General features: G+C 37.8%; 1 protein-coding gene across 31 annotated transcripts in view; it reads left to right on the top strand.

Annotated features, from left to right (window-relative positions):
- The window catches only part of camk2g (calcium/calmodulin dependent protein kinase (CaM kinase) II gamma), a 172,767-nt gene that overhangs the window by 87,747 nt on the left and 70,705 nt on the right, over positions 1–14,315 (top strand). For all 31 annotated transcript variants that reach the window (XM_012965995.3, XM_012965993.3, XM_012965990.3 and 28 more), the window contains exon 5: positions 8,483–8,548. In XM_012965995.3, coding sequence (XP_012821449.1) covers positions 8,483–8,548 — 66 coding nt within the window. The remainder of the gene's footprint in view (positions 1–8,482; positions 8,549–14,315) is intronic.

Raw genomic sequence — 14,315 nt, 5'->3', positions numbered from 1 at the left:
TAATCACTGGGGAAGGCATTTTTTCACATCAGAGGCAACTAATCTTTGTCACCCCCTGTTGCATGTTTGCCTCCTGAACTCTTTTTACATTTGAATATTGCTCATGCGTCATTAAGAAATTGCCTTCATTATCTTTGCTACTTAAAGTCTTTAAGAGTGGATTTTTTTTACTCTCTTGTGCGTGTATCTCTCATTTTCTGCACGATGACCCCATTAAAAGCAGTTCAGTGGGGCTTTCTTTTTAGTAGCCACATTTTATGTTCTACAGCTGCATTCTGTATTATAATTTGCATGTAACTAATAACACAAATATTAAAGGGGACTTAAAGGTTACCATTATACTGTCATGATTTTTATGGTATACTGTTTATTTCTAAATTACACTGTTCACATAGCAAATAATTCACTTTACCATTTAAAATTTTATTCTTGAACCAACAAATGTATTTTTTTTAGCTTCTCCCATGTAACTGGAGGAGTCCCAAGCCGGACTTGGATTCCTTACTATTGAGTGCTATTCTGATATCTACTGGGAGCTGTTATCTTGCTACCTTCCCATTATTCTGCTGATCGCCTGCTGGGAGGGGAGTGATACCACTCCGACTTCCAGCTCAGAAGTAAAGTCTAACTGAAATTTATCAGAGCACAGGTCACATGTCTGTGGCACCCTGGGAAATTAAGAATATGGCTAGCCCCATGTAAAATTTCAAAATTAAATATTAAAAAATGTGTTTTTGAAAACTGGATTTCAATGCAGACTTCTACTGGAGAAGCTCTATTAACTGATACGTTTTGAAAAAAACATGGTCTTCCCAGGACAGTATTTTTTAAGGGATTCTAAATAGATACCCTAAAAACAATAAAGTTTCCAATATAAATGCATTATTTTTTTTTTTTTACTGTGTTTAAAATAAATGATCCAGTTTCCACTACTGCCACAGGCAGCCTCAGTCAGCTGGTGCTTTGCTTCTGCTGTAATACGATAGGTCTTCTAGTGCACATTCCCCCATTTGCATTAGGAGCCAATCGGAAGCAAGTATGCTCGTAGCTATCTGTGTTGTCTTTGTTCGGATTGGCTCCTGCTGAGAGAACAGGACAGCCTGTGACTGCCTAAGTTTCTTGAACAGCTGAGGTAGGGCTGGCTGAGGCTAGGTTAACCCTTTCACTGCCAGCTGTTTTGGTCAAAGCGGAACTTGTATTGCCAGACAGTTTTTGAACATTTTAGGGGCCTTTCCTCGGGGGGGATTTTAGTTTACCCAGGAAAACAATTTATCGTTTTTTTCAGGACAACCTAAGCTTTCAAAATATGGTAGAATTTTGGTGTAATTCTAATTCTGTAACAAGATATAAGGGTTGATTCACTAAAGGTTGATAAGCGTTATCGCATGCTTTTTTGCGTTAAAATTGACGCCAAAAAAAAACCCGCACGATTCGCTAAAGTATTATCGCATGCGTTAATTCGCATATTGTGTGTGTTATATAGCGTGCAACCGAATGCGTTAATTTTAATGCAACCGAATACGTTAATTTTAACGCATTGCGTTAATTATCGCGCAGAAATAATACTAACGCATGATTCACAAACACTTAGACACCCTAAATATCGCATTAGTCTATGCGAAAATTAACACCTACTTGGGGCAGGCGGTAATTATAGAAAAGTACAGTTCATGAGCTTTTGGCAACTTAATATGGACTTTGCAGTGGGATTTATGTGTTGGCCCTAGAGTGATGTAGCCTCCAGTTTGCAGGGAAATGGTCATTTTCTTAAAAAACGCAAACAGCATCGCGTCTAAATTACCGCAAGTATTCTTTTAGTAAATCATGTGTTAAGATGCGAAAAATAAGACGCAATAAAATTTCTACCACATGCTATAAATAGCGCTCGTTTTAACTCACCTTAGTGAATCAACCCTATAGGCTTCTAAATGTCTAAAAATCATATTTTCTATAATATAAACACACATACCAGAAACAAAATTATTTTATGCACAAAAATACAACTGTCCCATGTCTCCTGAACGTGCCAATAACAAATATATATAGTTTTATATATATAGTTTTATGGAGATTTCTCACTTGTATAGGTCAAAAACTCCCAGCAGTACACTACCAAATTTCCAAAGCACTGCTTCAGAAAGCTGCATACTTTAGATTTCAAGGCCAAAAATTCCACTAAAAGAAGGTTTATCCCAGAAAATTATACATAATTGTACAGAACAGATTTTGGGGAATCCAGAGTAGGCACAATTGTCTGTCTACTCCAAACTATTAAGTCGCAATGCTTTCCTAAAGTTATTTTGTAAAATTTTTTAAAAAATCACTTCAAAGCTTCCAGTATATAGTATCTTATCTCCTAAATCTTATCTCCTGGTCATAAAGTAACCAAATAAAACACCGTAAATATGAATGCCAGGGGTCCACTGAAAAGTTTGATGCCCAATATGTATAGGTTTACCTAAGTATGTGGCTTGTAGGGGCCCCAATGTGAACATACTCCCATATGATCTGTCTTTTCTGTCATTTCAGCTCCTGCAAAATCAACACATTTACATCATTATATGTGGGATAAAGCTAGTAAAAAGTATGCTCACCCCAGAAAGCCATATATTTTTGGAAAGTACACATTCTCCCAAATCTAAAATGGGTACCCATGTCTTTTTACTCCAAAGTACCAAGCCGCAAAGCTTTTCTAAATTTAGCAATTTTGATGACATTTACAAAAATCCCCTCAAAGCTTCCACTTTGCAGCATCTTATCTCCCACATAGCATTAGGTACCAAGATAAAACACCCTAAATTTGAACGCCAAGGGTCCACAGAACGGTTTGATGCCCAATATGTATAGGTTTGCGGCATGTAGGGGCCCCAATGTGAACATATCCCCATATGAAATATCATTTCTGTCATTTCAGCTCCTGCAAAATCAACACATTTACATCATTATATGTGGGATAAAGCTAGTAAAAAGTACGCTCAACCCAGTCATATTTTTTTGGAAAGTACACATTGCCCTGAATCTAAAATGGGTACCCATATCTTTCTACTCTGAAGTACCAAGCTGCACAGCTTTTCTATTTTGGCAATTTAGGTGACATCTCCAAAAATCCCCTCACAGCTTCCACTTTGCAGCATCTTATCTCCCACATAGCATTAGGTAACAAGATAAAACACCATACATTTGAACACCAGGGGTCCACTGAACAGTTTGATACCCAATATGTATAGGTTTACCCAAATATGTGGCATGTAGGGGCCCCAATTTGAACATACCCCCGTATGATAATGCTACAAAAAAAGTACACTCATCCCAGAAAGCCATATATTTTTGGAAAGTACACATTTCCCTGAATCTATAATGGGTACACATTTCTTTTTACTCCAAAGTACCAAGCCGCAGATTTTTATGACATTTTAGAAAATCGCCTAAAAATGTTGCAATTTGCCGCATTTATCTCATACAATTTCTTGCATACAAAGGCAAATCACCCCAACAGTTTGATGGGCAATATGCATAGATATACCAAAGTCTGCGGTATGTACTGGCCCCAAAATGAAAATAGCGCATATGGATTTCTCGCCTGCCAACTCGGCTTTTGCACACAGAGCCCCCTGTCAGTGTATTATGTGCCATAACACCCCCTAACTATACAGAGACCCCCAGAAAACCATATAGTTTCGGAAAGTACACATTCTGATGAATTCAAAATAGGTAAAGTTATTTTTGTACACCAAAGTTACATATGGCAAAGCTATGCTAAAAACAGATTAGGAATACTAATAAAGGGATAAAAATGCAAGAAAACCACAAAAATTGTGCAAATTAGTGAAAAGACAAAATAAGTCAGACAACAGTGTAATTAGTGGTCAGAATATCTGATCCAATAGTCACGCTGTCAAAATAAACAGTTTTTAGGGAAAAGAAACTTAAAACAAAAATAAATAAATTAAAAAAAATTAAAAAAAAGTTTGTGTATACATGTGTAAAAGTTGTGTCAGTGTGTAAGTGTGTATATGTGTGCAAAATGAAAAACAAAAAACTGCAAAATTGTGTGCTGTATGTGTGTGTAAATGTATGTAAGTGTGTATAAATGCAAAAAAAACACACTTAACTGTCCTGAAACTTGCCTGGTCATCGGTGCTGCAGTCCTGGTCCTCCATGTTGCAGGAACTTAGTGGGCCGGCGCTGGGGGGGAAGCAGGAAGCGGGACTGCTGCTTGGGGGTCGGCCCTGGGATGAACACGTTGCAGGGCCAACATGACAGCCCCCCTGTCTCGTTGCCCAGGGGCTGTCATCACTAAAAACTCTCTGCAGAAGCAGCACATGCCGCTTCTGCAGAGAGTATCTTTATCTGCCAAACAACGTACGCTGTACATTGTTGGCAGTAAAAGGGTTAAACCTGTAAGAAAAAAAATGCACGTATATTGGAAATGTACTTGTTTTTAGGGATAACAGAATCTCTAAACTTAATGGAATGTAGTGTACATTTTCTGGTTATGGTTTAATTGTTTGAGGGAGTTTATCTTAAAGTCTATAAAGAATTTCCAAGGCCTTTATGATACTAAACTTCTAGTCGGTATTAACCAGGTAATTGCTTCTGCACCCCAACATTCATTGGAGCAATGAGTGTGACCAGAAAGACACTGTTAAAGATACTAATCAGTGGCATATTCAGGAGTAATATACCAAATTATAGCTCCCTTTTTATAACTGTAACTTTAGTTGTACATAGTTTCCTGACTGTGAATGTTGTAGAAAAATAACTATATATAATATATTGGAACAAGGAAACAAGGACAGCACTCCTAGGATTTAAAGAATTGCGAGCATAATGTAAATGCAAAAATAGAAAGGTTTATTACTCAATGTTTCGGTCTCACACCAAAACCTTCATATTCAAGTAAATTAACTGCCTGGGATACATGTACAAATACAGAGAAAAAAGTATATATATATAATAAGGACCAGCACAGCTACAGTGGAGGAAATAATTATTTGACCCCTCACTGATTTTGTAAGTTTGTCCAATGACAAAGAAATGAAAAGTCTCAGAACAGTATCATTTCAATGGTAGGTTTATTTTAACAGTGGCAGATAGCACATCAAAAGGAAAATCGAAAAAATAACTTTAAATAAAAGATAGCAACTGATTTGCATTTCATTGAGTGAAATAAGTTTTTGAACCCCTACCAACCATTAAGAGTTCTGGCTCCCACAGAGTGGTTAGACACTTCTACTCAATTAGTCAACCTCATTAAGGACACCTGTCTTAACTAGTCACCTGTATAAAAGACACCTGTCCACAGAATCAATCAATCAAGCAGACTCCAAACTCTCCAACATGGGAAAGACCAAAGAGCTGTCCAAGGATGTCAGAGACAAAATTGTAGACCTGCACAAGGCTGGAATGGGCTACAAAACCATTAGCAAGAAGCTGGGAGAGAAGGTGACAACTGTTGGTGCGATTGTTCGAAAATGGAAGGAGCACAAAATGACCATCAATCGACCTCGCTCTGGGGCTCCACGCAAGATCTCACCTCGTGGGGTGTCAATGATTCTGAGAAAGGTGAAAAAGCATCCTAGAACTACACGGGAGGAGTTAGTTAATGACCTCAAATTAGCAGGGACCACAGTCACCAAGAAAACCATTGGAAACACATTACACCGCAATGGATTAAAACCCTGCAGGGCTCGCAAGGTCCCCCTGCTCAAGAAGGCACATGTGCAGGCCCGTCTGAAGTTTGCCAATGAACACCTGAATGATTCTGTGAGTGACTGGGAGAAGGTGCTGTGGTCTGATGAGACCAAAATAGAGCTCTTTGGCATTAACTCAACTCGCTGTGTTTGGAGAAAGAAAAATGCTGCCTATGACCCCCAAAACACCGTCCCCACCGTCAAGCATGGGGGTGGAAACATTTTGCTTTGGGGGTGTTTTTCTGCTAAGGGCACAGGACAACTTATTTGCATTAACGGGAAAATGGACGGAGCCATGTATCGTGAAATCCTGAACGACAACCTCCTTCCCTCTGCCAGGAAACTGAAAATGGGTCGTGGATGGGTGTTCCAGCACGACAATGACCCAAAACATACAGCAAAGGCAACAAAGGAGTGGCTCAAGAAGAAGCACATTAATGTCATGGAGTGGCCTAGTCAGTCTCCGGACCTTAATCCAATAGAAAACCTATGGAGGGAGCTCAAGCTCAGAGTTGCACAGAGACAGCCTCAAAACCTTAGGGATTTAGAGATGATCTGCAAAGAGGAGTGGACCAACATTCCTCCTAAAATGTGCGCAAACTTGGTCATCAATTACAAGAAACGTTTGACCTCTGTGCTTGCAAACAAGGGTTTTTCCACTAAGTATTAAGTCTTTTTTTGTTAGAGGGTTCAAAAACTTATTTCACTCAATGAAATGCAAATCAGTTGCTATCTTTTATTTAAAGGAACAGTAACACCAAAAAATGAAAGTGTATAAAAATAATTAATATATTATGTACTATTGCCCTGCACTGGTAAAAGTTGTCTGTTTGCTTCTTAAACACTACTACAGTTTATATAAATACCCTGCTGTGTAGCCATGGGGGCAGCCATTTAAATTTAAAAAAGGAGAAAAGGCACAGGTTACTAAGCAGATAACAGATAAGTAGCATAGATTACCATTGTATTCTACACAGTTATCTGTTATCTTCTTATGTAACCTGTGCCTTTTCTCCTTTTTTCAATTTAAATGGCTGCCCCCATGCCTACACAACAGCTATTTCTATTAACTACAGTAGTCTTTCTGAAGCAAACACACAACTTTTACCAGTGCAGGACAACAGTACATTATATTTTAATTATTTTAAAACATTTTTATTTTTTAGTGTTACTGTTCCTTTAAAGTTATTTTTTCGATTTTCCTTTTGATGTGCTATCTGCCACTGTTAAAATAAACCTACCATTGAAATGATACTGTTCTGAGACTTTTCATTTCTTTGTCATTGGACAAACTTACAAAATCAGTGAGGGGTCAAATAATTATTTCCTCCACTGTATCTGTATAGTCTTTGTTCCAATTGGCTCCTGTTGCACTGAGAGAACAGGACAGCCTGCGCCTGAGGTATGTTTTTCTTGCTGTTTCGGCTGTTTTTTTTTACTTGAGAATGCTGGTCCTTGGTGTGCTTTTTAATTCATACTTGTTGCATGGCCATAGTGCATTGTTCTGCTTTTGTTTTTACCCACTGTATACAGCCATGTGCACTTCAGTAATTCAATAATTTTTGCACTGTGATATAATTCTTTTACTCTATGAATAGAACTTGTTTGGTATGTGCTTATGGTATAGTGCAGGGGCAAACTACTGTTCATACCCTTTGTACATGGCAACATTACACTTCTTCAGCTACCCTCTGTGGTCTATTTATTATGCTGTGTAAAAAATGGTGCCAAAATTTGCCACACATCTCCAGGCTTCGCCGCGTAAAAAACACCATAATTTTTTATGTGTTTTTTCTTCTGCCGAAATTTACATAAAGGCGTGAAAATTGTCATTTATTTTACTCGAATTTTTACACCCTTTTCCACAAATTTTGTTTTACACAGCATAATAAATAGGCCCCTTTGTGTATAGTTTATGTGCATTTCAGTTGGTACTTATTGCATAGTGCTGGGGAATGCTTATCCTACCTACTGCATAGTGCTGGTCTACAGTTCAGTTCATGCCAGTTAAATAGCACTATGGCCCTGTTTTTGTACATGTTCCCTATTTGTTGTTTCAGAAAGGTGTGGAATCAGGTTAATTTAATCTTGTAACTGTAGAGTAGTCTGGTGGCAAGGAAGCAGAGAGCCTTTCTCAGCCACCACAAAAATAATATATACAATATCTTAAAATGTTTTTTTATGTATTACCTGATACTATTTATATAACTGCAACTTTATATTTTTGTTATGCTGTCATTTGTGCCTCCTTTACTGTGTAAATCAGCAGTTTATACTTTTATGATGAATGGCATTTATTGTAAATTCTCCAAAACCTCAATTATTTAAAATATTTAAATCTGGCTTTACATGATATAAGGAAAGACTTGTTCTGTCACTTGATGGGTATGTCTACTATTCACACAACATAGGACCTCTGGTTTCAGGGAAAGAAAAGGTTTGCACAAAATAAAAAGAATGTCACATACAGTTCTTACTACAGTGTCAACAGTAAAAAGCAGTTGTAATTTCTACCTTTCTCTTCTACCAATTCAATATAATTACATGTGTTTAGAGTTTCTCTTGAGTAGTGAATGCCTGTGTCACTATGCATCATATCATATAATTTGCCATCCCTAAGAGTTGTTCTCCGCACAGCACCAGTTGGACCTCTCTGCTTTTCTGTAGTAGAAAGAAGCAGTGCTTTGTTGTAGGATCCCCTTTGATTCCTACAATTTCCTGTAAGTTATTTCTCCCCCCCCCCCCCCACACTTAACTGGCTTTTCTATCTCTCTCTCTCTCTCTCATAGGGTGACTGGCGGAGAGCTGTTTGAAGATATTGTGGCAAGGGAATATTATAGTGAAGCAGACGCCAGGTAAGTCCACAAAAAAAGCAGAGCAGAATCACATTTCACAGTTCATGGTGTATATATTAATATCAAAAATATAGATTCACTAGTGGTGAGACAAGTTCTTTTCAGTGAATCTATCTTATTTTCGGATGAACTGCAAATACAAGAAAATGCTCCTCACACTCTACAAATGATTTTCTCACCCCTAAACCATACATTTGTTTTGCCAGTCCCCTTTCCTCTCATCCACCTTAGTTCCCTCTTTCTAGGCCCAGCAAAAGTTTAAACCATTGCTGTTGATTCTTTGGTGAGGGGGGTGAGAGAGAAAAACTGGTTTAGGTAGTTCACCTTATAAATAACTTTTTTTTTAAATATTATGCAGATAGTGATATTCTAAGACATTTTGAAATTGGTCTTCATTTTTACATTTTTCCATGTTTTAACTATGTGTTTAGCAGTTTTGAGTTTCAGCAGCTGGCAGGTTGCTAGAGTCCAGTTTACCCTAGAAACCAGACAGTACTTTAAATGACAGGGTGGAAGATGAATAGGAATGTGTTTAAAAAGATAAGTAACAAGTAGCCAATATCAAAGTTTCGGCCTCGTTGAGCAACAGTTTTATGGTAGCCAGGTTAGTGGCTTTGCAGTCAGCATCCTGAAATTACTGCCATGTTTAAGCATTCTCATTCTGTGAATACAGATATGTTTGTTTTATTGTGCAATCTATTATTCTTCACATAATCAAGGGCAAGCCCCAGCACACACACAAAAACTGGTAACAAAAACACTAAAATTGAAATAAGCATGGTGCAATGGTACAGCCCGTTTTTTCCTTAATTTTTCCATATTTATAACCCAAACTAAATATAATACATCTATACAATAGTCTACTACACACCAAATAAATAAGTACACTGTAATATGCACAAAGTAGATTTATTGTATCACAAAATGTATATATACACAAACATATAGATACATGTTCCACCAGTGTCAGATTAGAGTTTGCTAGTGTCGATAAAGCAGACACATTGTTAAAAAGTGAGAAACCCCTATGTTTCGTAAAAACCCCTTTCTTTGAGTCATTTTTCTGAGACATCTGGGTTTCTGAGTTTTAACAAGACGAGGCTTAAAGGAGAAGGACATGATTGCTTTCTTGCATCTACCCCAGGAGTGCCAGCTCGGGGTTCAAAGTAAGCAACTACAGTCACTGGGGGGTACCTAAAATATTGGGCATAATAACTCACAGATGTAAAATTTGGTCTTTAGGGTAGATCTCTGGTCAGTTTTATGATTTCCTATATGCATCTTTTTAGCATATGGGTTTATATGTTTTAGGGTTTATTTAGAAAGCCCCTGGGTGTAAGTGCAAGAGTGTACCCCATAGTGCTCATGTACAATACACTTGCACCCAGGGAAATGCTGCTCTTTGGAGCACCAGACAAAAAAATGTGACCTGTGACTCCTGCCACTCCATATACACATGCCATGGGGCGGAGGGCGCCTGCATGCCTCCCTCTTTTAAATCTAGTGCAACCTAATGCAGGCCATGCTAGATTTAAAAAGCAGTTCACAAGTCTCTGCATTGCGAAACAAAACTCAAAGGCCTGGAGCACTTTGCACTGTGCACTGTGCACTGTGTGGGGCATTGTGAATGTGCCCTTTTGTCATCTTTTATGTTTTACAGTATTACTAATATTCTAGCTTGAGACAATATTACTGCATGCGACAATAATCACATTTGTAAAGCAAGGCAATTCACATTTAACCCCATAAATCTAAAACACAAGCTAAACGGCTAAAATGTGTCAAGTGTATATTCTCTAATAAAAAGGCTCACTGTTGCACTACGTATCCATAACTTATTGGAAAGCATGTTATATTTGTATAGACTACCCATATGCTATGCACTGACATATTTCTAAGCATGAAACAACCACAGATGAGGGAGAAGGAGAAAAAAAACACTGCTGTTGCCAATAACATACCATCTGTACTAAAATGTGAAATGTTCCTTTGCCTGCCAGAATTAAAAGTTCATTGCCATTTAGATAGGATTCTCTTTGGTGTGTTGCATCAGAATGCAACTCTTTAAACAGGACCTTCATTCTGTTGGCTTTATAAATAGCATGCAGGTCCTGTCTCTGCCCTGTATGTTTGGTACAATGCCCTGATTTTTTTTTCTTTTTTAAAGAAAATGGTAAAAGGGGAATCATTTTAAGAAACTTTGCACTATACATCAGTTAAAAATATGAAGCCTTTTCATTATTTTTAATGTAATAATATGGTTTGGAACAGTTAACTAAGCCTTAGCCCCCTTACTCCTGTTGATCTGGCTGACTACTTTGAGACTGAAAAAAAATGTAAGAGTAAATGTAAGAGTAGTCGACTGTCTGTCAGCTGTGGAGAAGTTGTTATAATTCTGTGGAGAAGCTTTTTAGTCCCTCCTCCCCTGCCAGGATTTTAAATGATGCAGAAAGAGAAGAACTGTTTTGCAGCTGGATTTCAGCATATAAAAATTTTATTTTTTGTTACTGTTTGAAGGAACAGCTTGCAGTTATATTAGGGGTTTCAGTTGTGTGGGTCTCTTTAACAAATATTGGTTTGGAAGTCAGAGATCCCCGTTAACTTCAACAACACACACTAATCTAAATTCAAAAGAAATCTGAATTAGGTTTTGACAAAAAATGCTATTCCATGTTTTTTTGCTTTTAAGTACAAGCTACTCCAGAGTTGCTTACAGAGCTTATGGCACTTGCTGCTTGTTGGCAAAACACATAGATTTGTACTATATTTTGTTTTCAGTGACGTTCTAAATGAGTCTTCTACATGCTTGAAAAACAAACCAAAGCTGACATTGTAAAAAGGCTTATGTCTGGCAGTTGTATTTATTACTGTATATTCTGTGAATATAGCTACAGGTTACCTTGTTCTGTTTGTAAGATGATCCTTGTAACCTTCTTTTCTTCTTCCTGTGACTCAGTGCTGCAGAATACATTATGCTGGCTTACAAGTGCACTTTCTTAAGAAGGTTCAGTTTCATGTAATGAAAGATCAGTTTTCTGAATATATATACCAGATTTGTGATACTGTCCAGATAAAGCTGGCCTACCAGTGACACCACAGGCTTTTGCATGATGGTCCTTTTAATGGAGCTCTAACAGAAAAAATGAAGTGTATTAAAGTAATTAAAATATATTATTCTGTTGCCCTGCTGCTGTGTAGCCAAGGGGGGTAGCTATTCTAATTTAAATAGGGCACAGGTTATATAGCAGATAACAATTAAGCTTTGTAAAACACCATTGTATTCTACTTAGCTTATTGTTTTCTGCTATATAACCTGTGCCTTTTCTCCTTAGACAAAATAATTGTCCTACTCAATGCACAGTCATTGACATAAGGAATATAACAGAACATAACCGTAGTGCAATTTACAGCGCTGCATACATAAGTAGCACTTTCTAAATAAAGATATACATACATACATACATACAATTTAGTTTTGTGTAGCCTTTAAGTGCATACAGCTCAATCAGAATAAGCTAGCAAAGCAAGGACGAATGAGGGTGCTGTAAAAAGATTTTTGGAGAAGTTGAAGTTTTCTGTTGCCACCATGCCATTTGGAGAACAGTGTTTAGAAGTCACAGGATTATCAAGAAAATAGAAGCTCTTTGCTTAAGTTTGTGGAGTTTGCAATTTCCTCTTGAATAGGATTTTTATTAGACAAAAGAAGGGAAAGTTTTTAGTTTCCTGTTAGATCCGTTCCCAAAGGCATAGTGCCTAGGAACAGAGAAGTGCTTGTTTGCCGCACAAAGCATGATTGATATGGTATGCACTGACAAACTGCATGTATCTGACAGAGAAGAAATTAAAAAAAAAATCCTTGGAATTGAGTTCTACTGAGGAAACATTCCCAAAACGAAGTTGCTATTTGTGCCTGGCACTGAGACACTCAAAGACTTTGTCCATTTTTGGACAAGATGCTGCACGCTCAGCTTGTATCTTTCTCATTACAGTGTTTGGGTGGTATTTGGGGACCTAATGCTGTGCCAGAGAAACATTGGGTTCTTCTCCCAAAATATATTGACTAAGCAGAGCAACTAAAAAGGAACAGTTTCAGCTTTTAAAGGGCAAGTATAACTAGGACGTAAGGCCTTTCTGAGTAGATGCTGTGAGAGTATAGGGTGAACTGAGCATCCTTGAAAACCAAAGAAAGAAAAGTGGTTATACTGTACTGACGGGGAGGGGGGTTCTTGAAAGACACCAATTTATAAAAGAATTAAACTAAAATGAAAAGGGATGTGCCTGCCTCTGAAGCATGCATGAGTTGAAATTACAAGATCTATTTCCTATGGCAGAGTAATAGCTGTTACTGTATTAGCAAATGCTTCCCAAAAAATAATGAATTCTGAATCCTGTTTAAAGTCACCTGCAAGTACCACCTTCTCCCTGTGTGGTATGTGTCTAGAATACACCTTTCCTTGAATAAGCTTTGACCCATGTTTGTGAATTTGATTTGCACTTCTTCTGGTAGTTTCTTGTCTTTTGTACATGTATTCTTAAAGCTGGCCATCCATGGACAATTGCCTGGATAACTCATTTAAATAGTTACATGTAAAAAAGGACCAGTGTCCATCAAGTTCAAACCCAGCACACACAAACCCACACTGACCTATCTATACACTCACATGCATAAACTACAGTATATATACCAACATTAATTCTAACTGTAGTTTTAAGTATCACAATAACCTTGGATGCTATGCTTGTTCAAGAACTCACTATAATTATAGTGAGGTATTGGTGAGCTATTGTACAATCTGGCCACCCAAGTAGACGACCAGCTGCACTTGTTCAGTCTCTTGACCCATAGGCGACTGATTAGGTGCTACAGGAAGTATAGTGCTTGAGGGGGAAAGAAACAGAGGAAAAAACATGCCCGTGTTTTGTTATTTTTCTTGATCCCATTTTTTTTCACCTCAACCTCAAAAATGTTTTACATAGGCCTCCAAGTCTTCAAACCATGTAATATAATAGGCATTGCTTGTGGCTTCCCCCATCCCCTCTAGGGTTTAACAGATGCTTTCTCCCCTTGTTTACAGCCTAAGCTTGACATAGCAGAATTCATATGTTTCCTATGCTTTTTGCCCATGACATATATTTTAGATGTTGCTGAATTCCGTACAAACCTTGTATATGACTAGTATATGACTGATAGGTAGTAGTTTTCCAAACTGGGCTACAGCTCCACAATTATGATGGGTAAAGGCCAGTCTTCTGTCTACACCATCAAGGGATTTTTACAAGTGCACTAGCACTTGGAATACTCAGCATTGTAGTTCTTTTCATTTAAGGCTTAAAGGGATAACTGCAAACAAGCATATTCAAATCTCCTCTCATCATCTGAACAGCTGTTTCCCTCCAGTTGATACATTGACTTCTTAATATATGGCAGCCAGGCCTTAGGTCAGATGGGTTGCTCAGTTTACACACAGCAGCATGTGCCTTGTGCATTGCTTGAGACAAGACTGCCACAAATATAAGAGACAAACTAAGTTCAATTGGTATTTGAGTAAAATTACAGTTTGTATAGTTGTGTTCTGCACTCTGCAATACACTCCAATAAAGAATGCTGCCAAACACCCAAACATATTACTGATATCCAACAAGCACACACATCCAACAGCTGAATTCAGCAGCATGTTGAGAAATATTGTTAGTTCCATATTAACGGTGCAATTTATGCACTGTTCAACATATGTTCTGTCAATATGGCTTGTGCTGAACATACTTT

This window comes from Xenopus tropicalis, chromosome 7 (assembly GCF_000004195.4).
Source record: "Xenopus tropicalis strain Nigerian chromosome 7, UCB_Xtro_10.0, whole genome shotgun sequence".
Classification (NCBI taxonomy): Eukaryota; Metazoa; Chordata; class Amphibia; order Anura; family Pipidae; genus Xenopus; species Xenopus tropicalis.
The sequence above is the reverse complement of the archived record's forward strand: the minus strand, read 5'-3'. Positions and strand labels throughout refer to the sequence as shown.